General features: G+C 33.8%; 1 protein-coding gene across 4 annotated transcripts in view; it reads left to right on the top strand.

The window, feature by feature from the left end:
- The first annotated feature begins 4426 nt into the window (after positions 1-4426).
- Positions 4427-24393, top strand: part of LOC110801131 (protein ALWAYS EARLY 3) — a 33022-nt gene continuing 13055 nt past the window's right edge. Inside the window, exons 1-18 of one of the 4 annotated variants that reach the window (XM_022006449.2) lie at positions 4427-4693; positions 4941-5075; positions 5561-5659; positions 5808-5870; positions 7701-7778; positions 9698-9878; positions 10353-10618; positions 10702-11074; positions 11787-11864; positions 12160-12419; positions 12561-12617; positions 13726-14034; positions 14127-14305; positions 15819-16101; positions 20626-20862; positions 22136-22294; positions 23860-23988; positions 24133-24351. In XM_022006449.2, coding sequence (XP_021862141.2) covers positions 4971-5075; positions 5561-5659; positions 5808-5870; positions 7701-7778; positions 9698-9878; positions 10353-10618; positions 10702-11074; positions 11787-11864; positions 12160-12419; positions 12561-12617; positions 13726-14034; positions 14127-14305; positions 15819-16101; positions 20626-20862; positions 22136-22294; positions 23860-23988; positions 24133-24351 — 3075 coding nt within the window. In that variant the 5' untranslated portion in view covers positions 4427-4693; positions 4941-4970. Of the gene's footprint in view, positions 4694-4940; positions 5076-5560; positions 5660-5807; positions 5871-7700; positions 7779-9697; positions 9879-10352; positions 10619-10701; positions 11075-11786; positions 11865-12159; positions 12420-12557; positions 12618-13725; positions 14035-14126; positions 14306-15818; positions 16102-20625; positions 20863-22135; positions 22295-23859; positions 23989-24132; positions 24352-24393 lie in introns of all 4 variants that reach the window. The other 3 variants (XM_022006450.2, XM_056828891.1, XM_022006448.2) reach the window with 3 other exon arrangements.

Genomic DNA, 24393 nt, shown 5'->3' with positions numbered 1-24393 from the left:
TTTAAATTATTCCTGTCACACACACCCTCTTATGTACTAACATATCCTAAATTCCTAACACACATCTTCATTCTACTCATTTTTAACCCACATGAACAAACACCTTAATTAGTATGTATAACTTACCAATAAACTTGATAAAATGTCTGACCTTCCCGACTTCTACCTGAATATCCGAAAAGGAAGTCTTCTTACCCGTAAATAAGCCCTATTCGAATTAACTCACTTTTGTCATTCTTAAATAACACTCGGTTTACATAATCCAAGCACCAACTTTAACCTTAGTTAGGTCGTTCATAAATCTATGTTTTGATCTCAATGTAAGGCAAGTGCATCCTTACCATAGTACATAAAAAATGTATCTTGATTCCACCACCAACTTATTATATATGAAGCACTTTTTTTTAAAAAAAAATCTATGTTTTGATTTCAATGTATCACGTTGAAATTAAGGATCTTTTTTTATAATAATATGTTCTCTTAAAAAAAATTACAAAAAACAAAGTTCATAATACATTTTTTGTATGTTAGGAAAAACACATGACTATTTTCATGGTAAGAACATTTTCTTCTGGTCCAATAAAAAAAAATTAAATCACATTTTCTAGCATAAAAACATTTTCCTGGTCACGGTTTTTTATTTTCTTAACCACAATTATCTTTATTATGGACTTATCTTCAACTTACATGACCTTAATTATTGAAATAAGTTTCAGGTCCTATAAGTTCAGGTAATAAGTTGAAGAGAAATCCCCCTATATGAGCCAACTCTTGAAATAAAGTCAAAAAATTAATTTTCCCTTTCATACTTATTGAATAATTAATGCCATTCGATTTTCAAGTTTAAGATATTTAGTAAGCAGGAAAAAACTAAAGAAAAGCTTTTTGCTTAATAGTATAACTTTTATAACTCTAAACTTTAGGAATAATAACTTTCAATAATCAATTACAATATTTCAAATTCAATAATTATACTCTACATTAGGTTAAACTACCTAGCTAGAAAGTTCAATTAGTTAGTCTATGATTCTTGTTTTACATATTATTTCTCTAAATTCTTGCGTTTAAAAAGTTGTTCTACACTCACTCGTCTATCCATAACTATGATTTTTTTATTACTCCTATCAGCGTGACAACTTGATATAAAGCAAGAAGTTTGAATATTCAATGAATGAGTAATATATTGTCGTTTGAAAGTCGAGAATATGATCATGCACATACTGCTTGAATTTTTTGACCAAAGTATAACGATTATCAATTATGAGTTGTGTTGTTATATTCTTGGCTTTATTCTGTTCGACTTGTTTTGACTTATTTCAGGCAAAATAAGTTCAGTTAAGTTCAGTTAAGCTTAGATAAGTTTAAATTAGTTCAGTTCAGACAAAATAAGTCGAATAGAACGGAGCCTTGGTTGTATATTTTGTAATAAAGTCAAAGATATTATTTTGTTTAATTATTTTTATATTAAAAGATTCGCAAATCATAGAGGGGCATTTATATTAAGAAATAACTTTAACAAAGTACTCCGTAAGTTTTAATTTTCCTCTAAATATATTGATATGAACGATCAAAGTTAATTCTCGAAAACTGACACTTATTAAGGAATACGTACATAATATACTTTTGAGCATTTTGACATATATTTTTTAAAATATTAACTACACGTGTTATAAAAAATCAAAGAATACTTAATATGTACAATAAAATATTCAAGGATTTGGGGCAGGTTAGTAGGAGTGTGAGTATACTAAAATATTCAACGAATGGAGGAAGTATCCTATAAATAAAATATACTAAAACAATGATGAAGTTATTAAGGATCCCAAGGGGTATGTGCCTCCGTCGACTTTAAAAAAAATAGTATACCAAATAGGCCTAGTCTAATATGTTATTTATTTTTTATAAATTAGTATACCAAAAAGGCTCAGTGTAATCTGTTAATTATTCCCCACGTTCCTAAATATTGGCTTATTACAATTTTAATCTCACATAAAATGTATTTGGTCCCACCACTTTTATTTATTCCCAATTTCATAGTAGAACCAATTCATCACAAAAAACATTTATGGTTCATGCATGGGGCAGACAATTACGAAGGGATCGAGTACTCCTATATAACTACGACTATTATGTACGAAATATGTGTTTGATTCCTTAGATTCTAATATAATAGTGTATATTTAATTTTATTTAGCTAGATACTATATAGACGTATTTAATTTATATAAGTTAGTAAATTATTATTTATTTCTTTGGTTGGAGAAGTTAGTAAATTATAAATACAAACCTATGACCTAAATGGGTATTTGATACTTTCCTTATTTATTTGGTTGGAGAAGTATTTGACTAATAATTATTTTTTTAAAAATTAAAAGAAAGGTTAATCAATGAGTAACATTTGTCATCACCACATTAATTTTATCTCTTTTAGTATATTATATGGATATATAGATTCAAAAATATAATTCTAAAGAAGTAATATCATTAACATACGCCGCAAATGATGACAAAATTCAAGATTAATTATAGTTGGACTTCAACTTTTGATTTTTGAGAGGTTCATTTATTGTTTCATGATGCTATACGAAATTAGATCATTTTGTTCCCTAAAAAACAAAAAAACAAAAAAAGATTGTTTGACATGAGCTCATTTTGAGGTTGTTTCAATATACTACATCACTAAAATGAATTGAACAAAACAAATAAACTTTAGAATTATATTCTTTTTTGGTTGAAAACGTTAGGATTATCAGTGACATCATATATTCATATGTAGATGTAAGATTTATTATGGCATATAGAAAAGAAAAGAAAAGAAAATTCACTTTTCGTTTCATTGACTAAAGTAACATACCTTAAAAAAAAGTGCGTTAAGTTAAAGAAGGAAATTAAGGGATTTTTTTAGTTAACAAAAACACCTAATGCATTTAATTGTTAATTAGTTTTATGTCTCATAAATTGATCGAGAGAGTTCAGAGTTGCTAGGTAGGGGAAGAAGTAAATTGTAATAATGAATCGTATGTATATTGTAATAATTTATATTTTTTCATAATAGTTTTAGGATGTTTATTATCCAAGGAATCTTTAAGATTTATAATGACAATCTATAATATTTTATTTGTGCATATTTTTCCTTAAATAAAACAAAGTAATGTTAATCAATAATTTTAATTATTTTTTAAATAAAAGAGAGGCAAATCAATGAGTGACATTTGTCATCACCACATTGATTTCCTCTCTTTTAGTATATTATATAGATAGATGTTAGGATTGTTATTGTTTTAGTATGTAGTACTCAGCTTTGCTGATTACGTGCTTTGTTTGTGTGTGTTGATCATGGCTATGCCTTATTGATCCTGTGATGACCCATTTTTGGTGAGCAGTCTCTAAGGATCAATAAGCGTTGTCATCTACAAGTTTGAAGATGATGCATCATTGGGATCGGGATTAGAGATCTTGTATTTATTTTGTTTTGCTAAGTAACTTGGGTTTGTTAATTTGGACTTTAAACTTGTCGTATTACTTATATTTCCTAAATTTCGTTGATTGGTTTTTGAGATTAAACTTGTAATCGATTATTTATAAACCTAAAGTAGTTTTATGTTTTCCGCTGCAAAATTCTGAATAAGCCGTTAAGTTTTCACACGGGCTATAATACTTTGATAATTATCTGTAGTTATATTTATAAAAAGGGTTGTTTTAGAAAAAGGAGAATTGTCGGGGTGTTACGGAGGGGGAAGAATGGGAGAGAGAAAGAGAATGTGAAATGAAAAAAAAGGGCCTGAAATGAAAATTGAGGGTATTTGTTAATAATAATTACGAAAATGCCATTACCAGAAAGTGTTTTTACCGTAAGAAGTGTTCTTACCGAGTAAAGTGTTCTTACCAGAGCATATATATATATATATATATATATATATATATATGTATATATATATATATATATATATATACATATATATATATATATATATATAAATATATAGGGCGTGTTCGACGGTAGCGTTTGAGGTAGCGGGTAGCGTTTTGACCGAGTCAAGACGCTACTTGTAAAATTTGTAAGTGTTTGGTGAGGTAGCGATTTAGGTAGCGGTTAGCGGTAGAGGTAGCGATTGAGTAGCTTTTATCAAACGTTAAAATTAGTAGTGTTTAATGTAGCGGATAGCGTTTGATAAATTTATATCAAAGTTTTAAATAATATTTCAGCTTTTATTTTATTTTATAATATCAACCGCTGCTTTTACCGAACACTCATATTAGTTACCCGCTACTTTAACAGCTAACCGTTACCCGCTACTTTAACAACTAATTGTTACCCGCTACTTTTGACAGTTATCCGTTACTCCAACCGCTAACCGCTAACACTAACCGCTAACACTAACCGCTACTTTTACCGAACAGGGCCATAAACGGAAAAAAACGGAGGGATTATGAAAGTCAGGCAAGAGACCTCGGCGGAAAGAGAAGAGAGATAAAGCACAAATTGTCTGGCCATTGTTTTGAAGTTTTCGCGGTCATACCCTCAAATTTCACCTCCTTGTTCATCTTCACACTGTCAATTTCTTTACCAATACCAAATTCTTCAATCTCTCCCCTAATTCCCCCCACCCTCTTTCTCACTCATCTGCTGCTTCTCCATTCTCTTTGTCGATTGATTGTTCGTTCTACTTGTTACCGCGTTTCGATCGGTTAGGTAAGCACAGTTTTCTACTAATTTGTATATTTTAGTTGTTTGGGATTTTATTTGATCAATTTCTGGTTCATTTGTTTCACAGTATCGAATATGCTTTGGGATTTTTGCTTTTGCTTTTGATTTTTGCATTTTTTGTTTGATTCCTCCAAAGTTTTGCTTATTTCTGTTTGAATATCTCTTCCTCATATGTGTTTGCATGTGTTTATATCTTCTTGTTGAAATAATTATGTGCTGTTTTGTATGTCAGATCTGGTAATTCGCAGCCAAACAGTCAAGTATGGCTCCCACGAGAAAGTCGAGGAGTGTTAATAAGCGTTTTACCTATCCGAATGAGATCTCTCCTATCAAAGATGGAGATAGTGCCAATAAGAATAATAAGCGGGTGATTTTCCATTTCTTCCTATGCATTGTTTTAGAAATGTTGTAGCAGTTATCAAGGAAATAATGCTTTTAGCTGCTTGAGTCATGTCTAAGGGTACTTCTGCACTACAATCTTGCTTAACAACATGATTCTCTTTTTACTGGATGATTGTTTTAGCAGTTATCTTTCACGATTGTTTAAGCTAACTTCCGAACTACAATCTTGCTTAAGAACACAATTTTGTTTCTAGTGGGTGAGCAGTTGGTTCACGATTGTCTAAGGGAACTTTCGAACTACAATCTTGCTTAAGAAAACAACGTCTTTTTAATGGATGATTGTTCTAGCAGTTATCGTTCACAATTGTCTAAGGGGACTTCCAAATCACAACTTTGCTTAAAAACATGATTCCCAATTCTTGATTCTCATTGGTTGTGCTAATTTTAGTTTTTGTGCTTGTTTTTGTTTGGAGCCACTTTGATTTAATGATGTCTTTTTCTATTGTGTAGAAGAGGAAGGTATCTGATATGTTAGGGGCTCAGTGGAGCAAAGAAGAGCTTCAACGTTTCTATGAGTCATATCGCAAGTATGGGAAAGACTGGAAAAAGGTAATAACCACATACATCTTATTTCCCCTTCTTTGATATGTATTTGTAGAAAGTGCACATAAAACCAGATATTGTTACTGCTCGTCCAAAATTTTGATGTTTCAAGAGTTGTAAGTTTTATTCACAGTCTATTTACGTTGGTGCGTAGGTGGCTGCATCTGTGCGTAACCGGTCTATGGAAATGGTCGAGGCCCTTTATACTATGAACAGGGTGAGAATGGTTTGGTTTCAAGCTTACTTTTTCATCATTCGCAGCTTCAAATCCTAAGTTTACCATCCTCTGTCCCTCACCCCCTCCTTCCTTCCTCTTTGTCAATCTATCATTGTGTGTGTTTGGATTCGTGTGTGTGAGTGTGTAGTAGTATGCCATCTGTGCTGTATTTTGAACTTGGTAACTAGCAGTGTGTGTGTTTGCATAATTCTTGATGAGCACACATTTGATTTTTATTTATTTAAAATTTGGTTATGAGAAACCTGCTGGCTATCTGGCACCGGTTCATGCAGTGCTTTTGTACATTTACTTTGAAGTTTTAGCATATCCAGTATTATATCTAACTTACCAGTATGCTGAATACACATTGAATCAGCACATGCCTGCATAGAGTGCACATAGAGTTATGATGTCGCCATGATTAGCTGTTCTTTATGTGTAGATTTCATTTTTTCATGCTCGATATTTGCATAGTTGTGGACTGAATTCACTAGAATATGCAGATATGCTTTTATGTTCGGTTGGTTTATCTTCCGAGAAAAACTGTTTCACACTGAGATAAACTGTTTCTGTTAGTTGTTTCCTTTTTGGTTTGCCTTCTCTATCTTGTTTCCCTCTCTGTATAATCTAATTGCTTGGAGTTATTTCTTTTACGAGCATTTAAGAAAGGCTGAAACAGTTAAATTTAACTTGAAGAGTTGAAGCAATCTAGGCTATTTATTTCCCATGTTTTCTGCAAATACTTTACTGATGACCGTGACCATCTTGATAAACTATCATTCTCGCTAATGATGTAAGACTGTAATCTACATGTTTAAATGATGAGGAAACAGCTATAATAGATAATTAGTTTCATTTCTCTTTTTGTAATACTGTGTAAAAAAGTGGCTTTTTATGGAATTTGTTTTCTGCTGTTACCGAGCATTGTGTTATTGCCCCTATGCAACTTGGTGAACTTCATTCGAGATTTGATACTTTCGGGCTGAAAGCTGTTTGGGGAACAACATTCCGGCTTCAAAATACAGTGTCTTCTTTCTAAGCATCTAGAGTGCTAACTAAGATCTTCAGAAGCTTGTGATACGGCCATACGGGACATATAATCTTTAGTAGGGGGCTTACAATTTATGACCTTCAGTTTCGTGCTTATGCTTGTAATGTGACAGGTTATATTGAAACTTAATAAAGGGATGAAGGGAGCAAAAGGCCTTCCATCATAAAGTTTTCTTAGGGCATTGTGACCTCCGGCATCACCACATGGCAATCACATTTTCAAGGTTTCCGAGCTAACCGTGGCTGAGATCTTAAGCTGCAATGACCACAAACCATTACATTTTCCGCAATCCACGGTAGTGGTTTCATGACCGTTATTGCGATTGCATCCACATTGAGAAATTAAACCATGGTTCTGCCAGAATTCCTTTGTTACAGCGGAGAACCACCGAATTTCTGGACGTGCTACCAATGTTCCTTTTATTAACCTACCATTTTTTCTTCTCTAAGACGCCTTTCCAGCATGCTGTGCTGGCTTTACGTTGACCTTTTTTGCATCTTCTGCCAGTGAATGTGGTTCATTTAAGATGTTCCTTTTCGTCTTGTCTCTCATGTTGTAGTTTGTCTGGTGTAAGACTTTGTTCTGATACATGTTTTGAAATGATTATCTTGCCCTTATTCTCCATAACTACGTTTTTCTCCCCTTCTAACTTTAGAAGTTTAAATTCCCAAAGTGAAGCTGAAACTCATGAACTGTAGTCAGCAACATTTATATTTATTGAAATCCTTTGGTGTATGTGTTGAACTGAAAGAAATTTGAAGTTTGATCTCTCTTTCCAGGCTTACTTGTCTCTTCCAGAGGGAACAGCTTCTGTTGTTGGATTAATAGCAATGATGACTGATCATTATTCTGTCCTGGTGAGAGACACATGCTAGCTGACCATGATGTATCAAAATTTAATTGTTTGATTTTCTGTTACTTATTTTTGTATGCTTGATGCTATATGTTGCTGGAATTTGATCTCTTTAATCCCATTCATGAACTACTAATACATTAATGTGTCATATATAATGCTACCTCCGTTACTGAAAGCTCTATACATTTACTATTTGCACGGACTCCAATACTATATTTGACCACTAATATATTCAATTCTGTATGTGAAAAAATTTAAAAAAGTTGATATTTTGGAAATAAATACCGAGACGAATCTAACAATATCCCACATGATAAAGTTTTCATTCTTTGACACATATTCCAAAGTGTAAAGAACATTCAGGAACGAAGTTAGTAGTTAAATACAATAGTTATTGTTTTTGTGACCAAAATGCTCCTGAATGGAATAATTCAAATTTCGATGTGACACTATAGAGCACAATCATATGCAGTTAAAAAAGTTGAAATGTTGTTGATGTTGAACAATATTTGGTTGTTTAGATTCACAAGATTGTTACTTGTCTTGGTGGAATAAATACTTCTTAGTTACCGGAGAAGCAGATTTGGATCTGGTTTACATATTGCGTAGCAATGTACTATATAATCTTAGACTTGGTGATTTAATAACTTTTACGAATAGAAACAAAGAGTTATGATGAATAATGTGTTCAAATAGAACATTGCTTGAACAAAATTGGAGAAATATTGTGCTACATTTGGCATCTACTGAAGGTGAAGGCAATGCACAAACTTTCAGCTTCAAGTGCTATTTATGGTAGTTAGAGTGATTCTGGGATGGTATTACCCTATGGTGGCGTGGTTATGGTTTAAAATTTATTACCCCCCTAATCCCCAAAAATAATTGATTTGAAAGTTAATGTGACTTCCTTAAATGGTTGGATTGTCTAAATTGTCCCCTTGCTTTCATTGGCACTCATTAAGTTAAATACAAACACAAAATATTGAGGGTCAAAGAGTTTGTGCATTATGCGGAAGCCGATAAAGTTGGGAATTTCTTTTACGAAGTAGACTTTTTTGGGACTTGCCAAAGAGGAATAGTGGGCATTGCTGGCATTCATTGTGGGATAGAGGCAGTACCCTTTTATGCCAATGTCTCTTTTGATTGGGTCATCGTGATCAGAAGGGAAGTTATTTGTCCATTGCGCTCTTTATATCTTGTTTATTTTGAAGAAACAGACCTTCTTCTATCACTTCAAATGTTTGGTCCTTGAAGAGATACATTGGCCTGATGGTAGCCTCTATCAATTGTTGCAATATCAAGAGTGATATTATTGTTAATTGCTGGAGGGGAATTCTTGGGTGGGGATGGTTACTTAGTATGAATGCAGAAGAATCACCTTCATGAATAATGCGGCTGATGTCCTTGGTCAATTTTGATAATTTTCTTCTTACCCCCACAATGAAGTTGAAAAAGAAGCTGAAGGTACAAAGGGTTATAGTGTAGGATCATCATAGTTATCCAAAGGAAATTAAACTGTTAGTAGGATGACCATGGAAATTTATGTGACGACCCATGCGGATGCCATGATGATTTATGTGACATAATCCATGCATGAATATCTCTCTTCTTGATGTTATTATATCCATGCATGTAGTATCTCTCTTCTTGATGTTATTATATCTACTGTAGGTAGTGGGACATTTTTTGTTGTTTGTCTTTTTATTCTTTGAGCTTTATGCAAACCTATTTATTCAGAACACTGTCATATAGTAATTTAATTTATTTTTTCATATAGAAATAGAAGTTGATGAATTTTCCAAAGACTTTGTCATGTTTTAGGAATCTTGATACTGAAGTAGTTTTTACCCATATTGAGAGAATTAAATATCTCGTTTGATTGTCTTATGAGGCACTTAATTCATTTTTATGGTCTGTCAGGAAGGAAGTGATAGTGAACAAGAGAGCAATGATGGTGTTGGAATACCTCGAAAGCCTCATAAGCGTACGCGTGGAAAAGTACAACCCAACCCGGCTAGGAACTTGTCAGATGTACCACAGTCTCAATCGGTTGCTTCAAGTTATGGTTGTTTGTCACTGTTAAAGAAAAAGCGTTCTGGTGGTAAGTCTTATTTTCGAAAATACGCTTCGAGGATCCTTTTCTCTTTTGTCTTTTCCTAGCGCTAGTAATGGGGTTTTAAATATGGGGTGCAGTCTCGATTGCAAAAACAGTCCCGGAACGACTTTCGTGGGCAATACTATTGGTTTGTGGCTATCATAGCATAGTATTATTGTCACAGTAAGCTTAACGTTTACAATGTGGTCGCAATGCTGTGAAACTGTGATGCAGCCGAGGTTTAATATCAAGTGATTCTTAATGTCCATAAGTATCCGATGGCTGAGGCCCCTTTTTTATATTTCTTAACAATTGCAGTAAGACGGGATATAATCCTCCCCTATGAAGAATGTATATCCTCCCCTGTTTGGTAGGAGAAAAAGTCAAAAGAAAAAGTTGTAATAAAGATGGGTAGTGGAAGAAATGTTACTTTTCCCATTGCCTTATGAATTTTTTGTTTTATTTATTGATACCTTTCAGGAAATCAACCTCGAGCAGTTGGAAAAAGGACGCCTCGCATCCCTGTAAGATACACTTATGATAAAGATAGCATAGGAAGGTATATTTCCCCTGTCCAGCAGGGGCCAAAGTCAAAGTTAGATGCTGATGACGATGATGTTGCTCATGAGGTAGCATTGGCATTGGCTGAGGCATCCCACAGGGGTGGTTCCCCTCAGGTTTCTCAGACGCCAAACAAAAGAAGAGCAACTGCTTCAAAATCACCTGGGGGGTTGGGTGAAAGAGTGGTAACATAAGCTTCCCTGTATTACTATACTCTAATCTATCATAATGTTGTCTGAGGAGCCCTATATATTGTTTTATTTTATAGTGTTCAGAATCAGAAATGACAAGCGCCAAAAATGCTGGAAACGAAGTTGATGATGATGGGTGTGAAGGAAGTTTGGGAAGCACGGAAGAAGAAAATAATTTTTCCAGGGTGAAACCTCATTCTGGTGGTAGGCAAGGTGCTGGTTCATTTATTCAACAGAAAGCAAAGAAGTCTTATGAGAAGAAAGTAGAAGTTGAAGATACCAGGCACCAATATGGGGATGATATAAAGGAAGCCTGCAGTGGTACTGAAGGAGGACAAAGGTTCAGCAGTTTTGACTTAAAACTTGGATCTGAGAGTGGAGATGTGACTTTTCCTCGATCATCAGGCCAGGCCTCTAAGAAGAGGAGCAAAAAGGTCCTATTTGGTGGAGGTATGTCTAGATTATTAGCAGGCATATTGTTCTTTTGCATATGCTGTTCTTGATTAAGTATGCCTGTAGAATGCTAGAATATCCACACCATTGAAGAAGAAAAATGATGATTTTCATCTTCTCATTTTATTAGATTTCTTGTTATTGTATCCCCATGTCGATTCTAGTTTCGTTTATATTGTTTGCATGTAATATTTCGGCATTACAACTTTAATCTTCAGTATGTGAAGCTGCCTCCGGTAGCTTTGTCATTGTATCTTGGGACTCTTACTAATTTGGTGTTAAGTACTTTTGAGGATTGTTGAGAAGGAATTGCTCTGTTTTCTTACGGGCCTGAGGCTGAGAGCATGTTATCCACAGAGGCTAGCTCGTGCAATCAACCAAAAACGCCCCTGCTTCCTTCATCTCACTGGGTGATAAGTATCTAAAATCTTCCTTTTGTTAGCCTAAGTTTGTCGCATTTGAATTTAATGAATTAGTGAATGTAGCCATCCTCCGTTGTTTCCAGCTTAACCTTACGTTTAGAATTTCAGCTCCAATTCCTTTTCACTCCATTCCTTTTTCTCAGCACTTTTTTTATTGCCACCTTTTTCTTTCCTGACTTTGTATTTGTTGACTTCTTGCTGTTGACCTCCCATTTCATTTCAAATCTGAGGAAAAGGGGAGAAATGATGAAAGAAGATAAACCTTATCATTCTATGTTTTTTTGTAGATGAAGGTGTAGCCTTGGATGCCCTGCAAGCTTTAGCTGATTTGTCGTTCATGATGCCGTCTTCCACAGCAGAAGCAGGTATGGTGCTCATGGTCTGACAAATATCTTTTTCTTTTTTGAATGAGTTTCCTAAATTTGTTTGATGCTTATATTGATATGCTCGTCTCATAATTTTTGTTTGGATGTTGTAATGAGGTATTGAGGCGTCTAATTATGTAGCTTTATCAATCTTATTAACAACTGAATTTGTTGACTCAAATATAAAATTGATCCTTACAAATGTCTTTCATTTATTATGGTTGTGATTTGAGATTGGGGATTGTTCAGCAAATCAAAGTGTAGTAATTAGAATTTGGTTTCCATGTATTTTCAGAGTCAACTGCGCTACTTAAGGAAGAAAAAGAAAGAGATTTTGACAAATACAGGCCACAGGACACCATACCTTCAAGTCAGAGGGGGAAACCTAAAGCTTCACCATCTAAGAAGAGAGGAGATCATTTAGTTCTTGACACTCAAGTTTCCGAGTCCAAACAAATCAAACCAGGAAAAGCTTCTGTCACTGGTTCTACTCCTGGAGCTGTAAAAAAAGACCTGCTCTTACGGAAAAGAAAACCAAAGCCCTCTGTGTCTAAAGTAAGATCTGCTGGTAGTTATATAAACTGTTAAAAGGGATTAACTTTTTAATTTTTCTCTTGAAATCTCTTATTGATGCAAATTTGTTTCACAAAAATAGATGCATGATATCGTTTCTCTTTGATGTCTTGTCACTAGCAGAATGTGACCTCAGAGGTTCAAATGGATGCAGGTGCTAATGTTGTTCAGGAAAACGAGGTGTGAACTTCTCCCATGCTAGATTTCTTCCTGTGATGTGAATGAACACTATTGAAATCCTATTTTTAGATTCAAATTCAGAATTTTATCTCAAGTGTTGATACCGTTCTGCTAATGTGTCTGGAAGATAGCTTCTGTACTCCTGCTTTTATTTGTGTGGTTAACAGTTCCAGTTAATTGAGTATTTTCTAGTATACTCGCTTCGTTCTCTTGAATTCTATTCCCCATATAGGTACTTTAACTTTTGGGAGGAGAGAGAGAGTGGGAGTAAGGGTCTCAAGGGATTAATTTAAGCAGCCGGGTCCCACAAGATGGGCTAGAATGTGATTATATATATAAAAAAAGTTTCTATAAAGGGCATAAAATATAAGTGACAAGCACTCAACAGAATGGATGAAATGGACAACAAGTAGAACTCAAAGAGCGCAGAGAGTGTTTAGTATGAACTTCTTTGTACAATTGTTCAACTGCTGGTTTCTTGTAAATAATTATACTTCGGATTATTTTTCAATTCTTATTTTAGTGTTATGTAGGCACTAGTATGCTAGGGTAACTGGTTGTAGAATCGCTGGTGATATCATCTTCTGTGGCTTAGCTCTATGCTTCTAATTTCTAAAGAGATATTAGAGGCAGTTAATCATCTAGTGCCTGCTTTGATATATGGCTTCAACATGACAAGTGAAGTAGGCTAGATTGCTAGAAAGAAAATTCAAAGCCATGTATGATGTTGCTTGTGTGAATCCCAAAAATATGAGTTGTGTATGATGTACCCCAAAAGTAGTTTTTATTTTTTTATTTTTTTTATTTTTAATAATTAGTATTCCTCAGTTTTCTGTTAATCTACACACTTCCTTTTTAGAATGTTTTTTTAATCTACACATTTTAACTTACAATTTTTAGACAATAGGTCCACCGCTTTACTCTAAACATAATCTACTTTATGCATATCACTGTCACAACTTTTATTTTCTGTCTCCTGAAGTTGTACGGGTACCTTGGTTTTGATTAACAACAGTAAGTGTGTAGAGATTAAAAGAAAACAGAGGGATTATATTATACTGGCAACCGTTTAAAATAATAATTTCTCTACTTGTGCCCTTATCTATAGGTTTCAGATCAGGGTATAAAGTCAGTTAATAAAAGTCGACGTGTTTCAAATCATGCTTCCCAGCAGCAGCTTGGACATTTGGTCAGGATTTCAGAACATTCTTCTTCAAGTACTGATATTAGAAGGGATGGAGATGATTCAGCAGTGTCATCTGTACACGCTTCTGAAACAACCAAGGCCAATGGGTCGACCAAATCTAGGGCCAGACGTAAAGTGGACAAATCACAGATCCATAGGTCAGACATTTTTGTTAATGAACAACCTAACAAATCTGGGCAGCCATACCATGATAAGACAGTTTACCTCAAGGTGTGGCATTCTTCCTCAAAAACAATTTAATACATATCCTTTTCTTTGGACCGTCAGAACTGCTGACGTAGTTCTCATTTCCATGATTACAGGAAAACCTTTGTAGTTGCTTGTTGAACCACCGTGTCAGGAGATGGTGTGTGTATGAGTGGTTTTATAGTGCAATTGACTACCCTTGGTTTGCTAAAAGTGAGTTTGTTGAGTATTTGTATCATGTGGGTTTGGGTCACGTCCCAAGACTTACCCGTGTTGAATGGGGTGTCATTAGAAGGTACTTACGAGTTTCCTCTTTCGTCTCTCTCTATATATACATATTTTTTGCGGGAAATATTTGTTTTGCTCCGGGTTCTGATAACTTTTGCCGCTGATACTGTATATTCATTTGCATAATGTGTGGCGTTTGGGTGATTAAATCCAGGGTACAAGAATGGGTAGCAATTTTATCATCACATTTTTTCCACCGATAACTTACATTAATATTTTATCATAAGTTAGAGGTTCCTGCTATTGAATCTGACAAATAAGATCAAGGAAAAATTGTCAACTAAATTTCTTTTTATTATTACGACCTTATAAATGGTATTGAGTAAACAATTACCATTTAAACCATTGTTCAAGTCGATACTTCTTAAGTTAAAAAATGATATCAGTGTGTGGAGATATAGTGTTGGTTTCACGTTTCCACGTTGCTTCGGAATAGAAATACATTTTGAAATGCCCCAGAATGTTTCATAAACAAACAGAAAACTGCTTTGAAATGAACTGTCTTCCACTTTGCATTCTCAAGTTCACAATCAGTAGAAGTTCTTCCAAATTGATTTATAACCTAGATCTACAAATTGACACATAAATTATGGTGAAGGATGAAACTTGGATATTGACCATTAAAGAGAGGCGAACCAATAGTAACACTTTTGTTGCTGATTTAGCTGCTAGAGGTGGTGGCCGGCAGTGGGACCAGTCAGACTAGAGTGCTCCATTTTCTATTTGGTATACAAAGCTAAGGGAGAAGACAGGTTCATTCAGGATAAGTAGGAAAATTCAAAATCTCCACTTAATGTAGAAAGTGCATATTAAAAGTATAAATGTGGCGTACCTTTCGGGCGTGGACGGAGTACATATTAGGTACTTTAAGACAAAATTTTCTAAAACAACTGTTAGGTTGAATGCTAAACAATTCTTGTTACATAATCAAATTCAGAATTCTTCTTTCATATTTAGTTGCTATAATATTGAACTTTCTATTCATCCATTACTCTGTAACGACTATGTTTATAATCCTAGTGTACTACCTCCGTTTCAAAATGATATTTACACTTTCTGTTTTAGTCCGTTTCATAATGTTCTTTACATTGTGCTTTATTATATTTTTGGACATGAAAATTTACTACTTACCCCTCTTATCCCACAATATTTACAATTTCCCACTCAATTCCTCTTACTTTATTCATTTTTTCTTTCACCCACCCACCCACCTTTTACAAATTTCTCTTACTTTATATCTTTATCCATATTTAATTATATTCACCCACCTTTTTACACACTCTCCCTTTTTTGTCTTAATATTTGTGCAAATAGTAACGGTAAAGATCATTATGAAACGAAGGTAGTACTACTGTAGAAAATAAAGAAATTTTCTTTAGTATGAAAGATTTCCTAAAATGTTCAGTGGTAAGTCCTAAAGTTTGCTTTAGATTGTGAAACCTTGCGAAGTGGTCTTTAATGTTTTTTTGCATGGTGTGAAGCCAACTTTAACTTCATACTGAGCATTGTTGTTGATGCAGTTCACTTGGAAAACCACGGAGATTTTCGCAGCAATTTCTGAAGGAAGAAAAGGAAAAACTAAATTACTACCGTGAATCAGTTAGGAGTCACTATACTGAATTACGCATGGGAAAAAGAGAAGGACTTCCAACTGATTTAGCTCGCCCCTTAACAGTTGGCCAGCGTGTTATTTCTATTCATCCGCGGTCAAGAGAAATTCATAATGGAAATGTATTGACGGTCGATCATAATAGATGCCGGATTCAGTTTGACAGGCCTGAACTAGGAGTAGAATTTGTTAAGGTAATTCAATTTGATCTCCTTTTTTCTCTACAGTGTCTGCTTTAACTTTTTATTTTTCTTATGAAATGATGGTTGAACCCCGCGTTTTAAATTTATATGATAAGGAAACAAGAAACAAGAGCAACCAACCCGTATGAACATTCTCTCAAGGCAATGACCTAGTTTATTTAGTAGTACAAGATGGTTAAAAAATAATAACCTGTGTTATTGTCTTACTGATGCCATAGCGGTTGGTTATTTTTCTGGGTTACTTGCTTTATATGCCAGTCCGATGGACATGGTTAACTTTTTTTGCCGTTCCTGGTAGGGATACTTTTGATTAGCTTAACAAAACCTTCTCCCAATACCCCGAAGGATTTAAACCATCTCTTTCAATCAGCTCCTCAAAAACATAATCAGCCTTGAACTTCAATCAGCTCTTAAGAAGAAACTTGACAAAGAGGCACAAGGAGCTCTGGAAAGATAGCAAGCACAGAAGAGCTGTTATAGTCTTCTTTACTCTTCTGTAACTCTTAATGATGAAGGTTTATCCTGGAAAACATGCACATACTTGCACACCAAGGGAGATAGATATAGGCACACATGTTTAGCTACTAACTATTATAGTATCATGCAATTCCTCCGTTCCATAATGTTCCTCACTTTTTCAATTTTTGAAGATGTATCCACTTTGCATTTTGACCCGTTACTTAAAGATTTACCCATTTGAAAATTTTCATGTGTATATGGTAATTGGGTATATTTTGAAGGAAAGGAGATAGTGTTACATAAAGAAATAATCATTGATTTTGTACTATTTCGATTAATTAATTGGGTTTAAACTCTAAAAAGGATGAAATTGCGTTAAAAGTTCAGTATTTGTTTCATATTATGTGTTCCGTCCCGTTCATAATATTAGAGAGAGAGTGCGAAAGTGGGTACTTTATTGAATATCAAGTTGTTTAAATTATCTAGGTTTCCAAAAAATATAATCAAAATGTATATAATGTGAATTTATTTTTAAGGTTAAAGGAAGTATTATTATTAATAGAATAAGAAGTAAACTTATTCTTAAAACAATTAACAAAAATATCAAGTTTGGGAAATTTTCCCAAGTCACTTTAGTATGAGGTATTTGGAATCATGAGAATCTTGATCATTACCTATTTGTTCCTTTATAATCCGTTGTTACCCATCAATATTTAACTTTTGGGGATATCCGTTATTCTATTTTCACATTTCATGATAACATGAATTAAAACAATAATACTACTTAGTGCACGTACACCTTGTTTACATGTAGATTGGTTACCCCTCAAAAAGAAAAAAATGTTGATTGATTACTTTATAAAACAAATTTTGTTGTCGATAGAAAATGATTTTTTTATAGTGATGTTGACATCTACTCATCTTACACTGATATTAGATCACATAATATGGGTTACTTGTACTACCTCTATTTTTGATGTTATACTCGAACTCGATTAGTGTAAATACACAAGTAAGAAAATGTTGAAAAAGGTGAGTATGAGATAAATAGGAAAAAGTAAGAAAGAGCTTGTGTAAAAAAAGGTAGGTAATTGTGGGCGACAAAAAGGTGAGTAAAGACAAAGTATGTGGGAAGTTGTAATTATTGAGGGTAAGATGATTATAAGAGGGATATGCATAAAATAGAATGAAGTAAAGCGAACATAACAAAATAAACTTATAAAAATGAGAAGTGAGTAAAACGAAAACGAATGGAATAAGTACATAAGATAATCATTATTTACATTTTTTCTACCAACGTGGTCTTAGTCTAGTAGGCAAAGTTTGAGTGCATATGTATGATAGATCACAGGTTTAAATGTCCTTGCATCAGTTTCGGAAACCTTATACTTATGAGATGTAAAGAACTTATGGTGGGCTAGGCAATGTTGAACTTACAAAAAAAAGTAACTAATAAATAATGTAGAACAACTCATTTCTCACCACCATCACAAATACAATAATCCATAATAGCAAACATGAAAAGAGAATGGTAGAAGTATACAATTGAAGGTTAGGAAATAATGTTGTCTAATATGTAAGATTCACATTTCCAACACATTGTATAGAGTAGCATCTATAACACGTACAAGTTCCGATTAGTATTTATTCTCTCAATTAGTTTTGTTGACTATTTAGTAGTCATTATCGTCCTTTAGGTTGTTGTAATTAGGATTTTTCCAAACCCATATAATATTATCCCTTATTCCCATTATATTTACGAGGGGTTATATCATAAATCATAGTTATTGGCTGAGACATAATTAAAGTAAAATATGGTAAAAATAAATAAATTCAATGTATATATGGTTATCTTGTGTATTGTAGATGTATTTATATTTTTTGGTAAATATATGGTTGAAATCATGATCTAGATTTTGTATCAACCTATTATGTTAGTATTGAAAATAATGTTATTTTCTTCCACTTAATTTCATACTTCCTCCGTCTCAGATTAGTTTTTACACTTTTCATTTTCATCCGTCCCAAATTAGTTTTTACACTTCTATTTTGGGAAATACCCCACAATTATTTTAATACATCTCTTTTTCCACTACAAAAAGTTAGGGCCCTATCCTCTTTCACATTCAATAAAAAAATAATATTCCACTATCTTTTATCACATCTACTTTTCAATAAAATAATACCCACTATCTTATTTCACATCTACTTTTCCAATTAAATAATATTTGATAACCAAACAATAACTCTTCTCTTAAAACTATGTGCCCTGATAAGTGTCACAACTAATTTTGGACGGGGGGAGTCACTTTTTTTTGAGGGAACTTAATCTTATTGCTTAACTTGTCATTATATTGCACATTATTTGCTTATACCTATGTGCACATTATCTATAAATAACACATTACCTACATGGGTAGATTATTCTACTTTTCGGAAATTAGGAAAAACCTGTCAGATTAAGCGTAACTTATGCACACCAAATTATTCTATTTAATTTTCTCATTTAGGTATCGCATTCTATGTAACTTTAAACATGCATGTACTATAACGTGCAATTGTAATCTCGCCATAAATTTCCTTCAACCTAAAAATATTCAGATTTTAGCGTATTGTTATAAATTAGTGCCATACAACATTTAAAAGAGTTTTACTTTACTACATTTGAATTGTAGTAAGATTGATTATATTAACCGCATTTAAAATAGCATTTTGTAAGAAAAAAAGATGATTGTTGCTATACTTGCACTAAGATTGATTTATATTCACCACAGTATTTACATTAAAAAAAAAAAAAGAAAAACTCGCCATTTTATGGAAAATTTAATCCAACCTTTGGCCGATTTTCTTTTATTAATCCCACCTACGACATATTTTTTTTAATAATCCCACCTTTATTACCCAACGATCTTTATTGGGCTTAAGTGACCTGTAAGCGGTGAAAATGTCAACGAGATGGTGATGAATTGATGAAGATGACTGAATATATTGAGGGAGAAGAAAGAGAGAGTACTGCCACGTAGGGACATACAATAGGTTTATGACCTGTTGGGCCCAATAAAAGTCGTTGGGTAGTAAATGTGGGATTATTAAAAAAGATGTCGTAGGTGGGCTTAATAAAATAAAATCGGCCAAAGGTTGGATTAATATTACCAAATTTTCCCCACTCTATTTGTATAGTAAGTTTCACTCACATGATTTTTTTTTGACGGATATACTCATATGAAACTGACGAATTAGCATTTATTATATTTTAGCACATTATTTTCCCTTTTTTGTTTATTTTCTAGGCACCTGTAGATTGATTTAAATTAGTAATTATGCTATACAATTTAAGGAATAAGTTATTCTACAGATTATCTTACTTAAATGTTGTTTTCTCCTTATGCAAATTTATTCAATATATTTATTTTAGGTAACGACATGTTCAATAATATTATTGTTGTCATAAGTTAATTAAATTACATATCTAATCTGTTTAATTAGGGAAAGGCAAAAGAGTGGGAAATTTTTTAACCACTAGCCGACGAGCGTCAGTTTTGGTTTTAGGGACCTCTCTTTAAGTATAGTTATAGATGTATACCACTTGAAACCACTTGATATTTCCCGGAGACTTCATTAAGCTCTTAATGTGTAGTGTGTTAAAAAAAAATGTAATCTCATTGGTCTAAATTTGGACTGAGGGATTTATCATCGTATCTTGTTTTGTATCATTACTTCAGTATCATGCGACTGTTGACAATTAAGTTTGCCATATATCTATCTAAAACAACAATCTATTTTTTATCTCACCAAGGCAGGGGTTGCAAGGGTTGTTTCAGAATGAACCAATGGACATTTTAAGCTATGTTTCTATCCACGTTCTAGCTAATTACGGAATACTTCATATTACGTTTATGTGCATGTAGCACGTTTTCTGAATCAAATCTAGTGGTACAGAGTTCTTATCTGTTTGAAACAGCTTCAGTCTATAATTCTTATTTTAATGTGCTTGAAAGCAGTAATCTTGTTATCTTACATACGAAAAATCCTCTTATCTTACTAGCCTTTCTACAGGATATCGATTGCATGCCGTTAAATCCGGTGGAAAATATGCCTACATCTCTTCAGAGACACAATGTTGCTTTTGATAAGTTCTATGAGGCTTTAAAGCAGTTCAAAGTTGACAGACCAGAAGATAGGATGAAGGAAGAAATAACAAAATTGACCCAAGGCCAAAAAGGGGAAAATGCTGAGGGCACCTCAAATGTCGCTCCTTTTTATCTAATGACTAATCTGTCAAAGCAGGCAAAGGTAATTTGGTTCCTGTATCATCTTGTTTGGTCTTAATTTAAAAGTTGGATTCTGAGTCACATCCAAGCCCAAATCAAACATCCAGAACATTACCATTAAATTATCATTCTGAATTGCTTGGTTGCACTTAATGGTTGCTCCAAAACTTATCTGGACCAATCTACATCGAAATTTAAATCTTAACTAGTTTTTGGGCTCGGGCGATGCCACGAGTCATTACTTGAATAACCTTAATTATGCCTGTTTGCAAAATAAAAATAAAAATCATAATTACTCCATAACTCCTATTCTTGTTAAGTTATTGATTTTATCATCACTTATTACATTTCAATTGCAAAGAAACAACATGTAGCATGAAATAGCCAAGTGAATAAGTCATTAGTATTTGAATCAAGTGGTCATGGGTTCGAATCTTGTATAAACTATACACGTCCCTAAATTTGGGTATTTGGAATATATGTGCATGACATGGAATGACATGTGTCGAATTGAAATAGAAGAGCGCCACATGGCATGGTAGGCTTTCTTGCAAACACCTTTTAATATATTAGTATAGATTAACTTAATAAAGGAAGACTAGCTTAAGGCCCATTGCACAAAAAGTTTAGCAAAGCTTGCACAATTAAGCACATATGGAGAAATTACGGGAATTAAGGAGACCATGTGATGAGGAAGGAGAGAGAGAAATAAAAAGCGCCTCATGTGATGAGGAGAAAAATAAAGAGGAATCATGTGCAAATAAGGTGAACGTTCTAGTTAATTTGAAAATTCATAAAAAAGGAAAATGTTGCAATTAAAAAAGAGCAGAGGAAGTATGAAAATTTTGGGATAGGAGAATCCATATTATTGCTCTTGTATTCTTCTTGGACAATGAAACCAAAGTATTGAAAGGGTCTGAACTCTGGGTTCTTCTTTTCCAAATAAGTATGTACTTTCTAGGTGTACTTAGTATCCAAGTGTTAGGTTCGTCACAGGCTTTGATGTGGAATGAAGAGTTTGGGTGCAATTATTTAGCAAGTAGCCATTTTCTTTACTGTATCCTCTGTGTGATTTTAGTATCCAATATACTTGTATTGTTTGAAGCCAATTAGCCGTATGCAGGTCCTTTTAGTCTGGTTATATGATCTATTTTGTCGTTTTGTAGTTTTAAAATTTTGTCGATGATGAAAAATTCGAGTGCCTTGTCTGAGAAACTTTTGTTTAATCGTTTCTTAGTTATCCAAACTCAATGCATGTATATCATGATTTTGCAAGCTAATTCTATTTTTGTCAGGAGGGTTTTGTAAGTCCAAGTTTACATGAGAAGGTTGGACATAGTGATGTCATGAGTCCTCAACAAGCACTGACTCAGCAATCTGCTCTTTCCCAGTTGCAAGCAAAGGAGGCAGATATCCGTGCTTTGGCTGAGCTTTCCCGTGCTCTTGATAAAAAGGTTATACACCTAAGCTTTTTTTACCCAAGTCTCTCTGAAAGTATCTAGTTAGAAAAACAAAGCTGCTCTGAAATTCTTATACAAACCCCGTCTCCCAAAGAAGCCATCCTATTGAAGATTTGTTAACACCCATTCTGAATTGGATATTTATACTCATGTTTTCACTTGTTCTTAAGTATCTATCGAGTTTTTTACTTACTTGTTTTGGGTGGAGGTGCGCCCATTTGTAGAAGTAAATACTCCCTCTGTATTTTTTGTGTACCCCACTGCTCAAAAATGGGTGTTTTTTGTTATGTTCCTACTTTCCATAAATAGGTGAATTTTTTGTTTTACTGACTTCTACATTGTTCTATTTTTGACAAACATATTTTACCACCTTACTTCCTTGCACCTTTTCCCCATAATAATTACATCTTTCCACAATCTCTCTCCTACTTTACCCACGTTTTCTTACACCCATCCACTAGTTCCATTGTTTTATTACCCCTCTCTTACTTTTTCTACCTGTTTCTTACACCCACTCACCTCTCCAAGAAACAAGAGTCTACAATAATTATTTAACCAAAATAAAACAGTACATTAAATCAGTTCTCATATCAGCATAAGTTGAAGTTCTGGACTATTCAACGAATAATGCTGGTGAGATAGATGATCAATCCTAATGTCAAATTAAACATGTCATCTCTAAGATCATATTCACTGTTGAACATGGCTGGCGCGTAATTGTGATCTCCTCAATGATCATGTCAATGACAACATTGAGATTGCTCTGAAACTTGTGTATGCCTCTTTTGGAAAACTCTAATGGCAGCAAATGTATAGGAGATATAAAATTGGAGATTCATTAAGGCCAAAGTGACAAAACGTAAATACTACGTACTAATTACCGTCATTTGTTAGATTCTATAACATAATTAAACAACTTCAACAGAAAAGACTAATTTAACGATCGAGTTTAGAGGAAATTTTCGACCTAAGAATAATAAACATACATTCCACTCTTTGAATTTTTTTGGGAACTTCCTCGGACAATTAAATTTGTTCTTCATTTTGTTGATCCTTCTTCCTTTTTCCCTGCACTGTCAATCACTATACACCGTGAAGGACATCCCTAATGAAGGTATATAAACCAATTTGTGGATATTGTGCTGTCATCATTCAGTAGCCATTTGAGATGAACGCAGTCAAAAGTTGTCTAATGTGAAATTGCCAATTGCCATAATCCAAGTCCCTCACCTAAACACGGCTACTTGGATATTTGGTTAAAATGCAGAGTCTGAATATGACAAATGTTCAATCGGGGTTTTGATCCTCGAAATCTAGTTGATTAATTGTTTCTGGTTTTTCTTCTTTATTTCGTTTATCGGTATTGAGGTGTTTATCTTATGATTACTTTTTTCCCATTGTTTTGAGTCCGTATTCTTCATTATCTCAATAATTCTTCATTAGAAATTGCAGCCTTCCAAATAAGAACTGGCCAATCCTTTTGTAGTGGTTATACTGTTAAAAGTCTTGTATGAATCACTAGCTGAATCATTGATTTTAACACAATCATTTTCTTGCAGAATGCCCTGGTGACTGAACTAAAACGCATGAATGATGATGTTTATGAAGACATGTCTCTCAAAGATGTAGATTCTTTTAAGAAACAATATGCAGCAGTGCTGGTGCAGTTAAATGAAGTGTTGGACCAGGCATCTTTCTTTTTCCTTTTGCTGTGCACCTTTAACCATTTAAAAGAGAAAAAGCTGTGTTATAGGCACTTCATTATTGTATGAAACAAACGATGTCTCATTATTTTAAACACGAGTGTTTCTAACTCTTTTGTTGATTTATAGGTTTCGTCGGCCTTGATGTGCTTGAGGCAGAGAAACACTTATCAGGGGAACTCTCTTGTTCCTTGGCAGAAGACAAAGGCAAGTTTGGACGATCATGGGAGCATAGTAAGCTCCTTAAATTGCTTGCCATGTGATTCTCAAGGGGCAGGTTCACATGTATGTGAAATCGTTGATACTTCAGTAATCAAAGCCCGAAAGATGGTAGATGCAGCAGTTCAGGTAAAAGAATTTTCATCTATTCTGATTCTCGATCTTGTTAGA

This window comes from Spinacia oleracea, chromosome 5 (genome assembly GCF_020520425.1).
Source record: "Spinacia oleracea cultivar Varoflay chromosome 5, BTI_SOV_V1, whole genome shotgun sequence".
Classification (NCBI taxonomy): Eukaryota; Viridiplantae; Streptophyta; class Magnoliopsida; order Caryophyllales; family Amaranthaceae; genus Spinacia; species Spinacia oleracea.
This window is presented reverse-complemented; position numbering and strand designations above follow the sequence as displayed.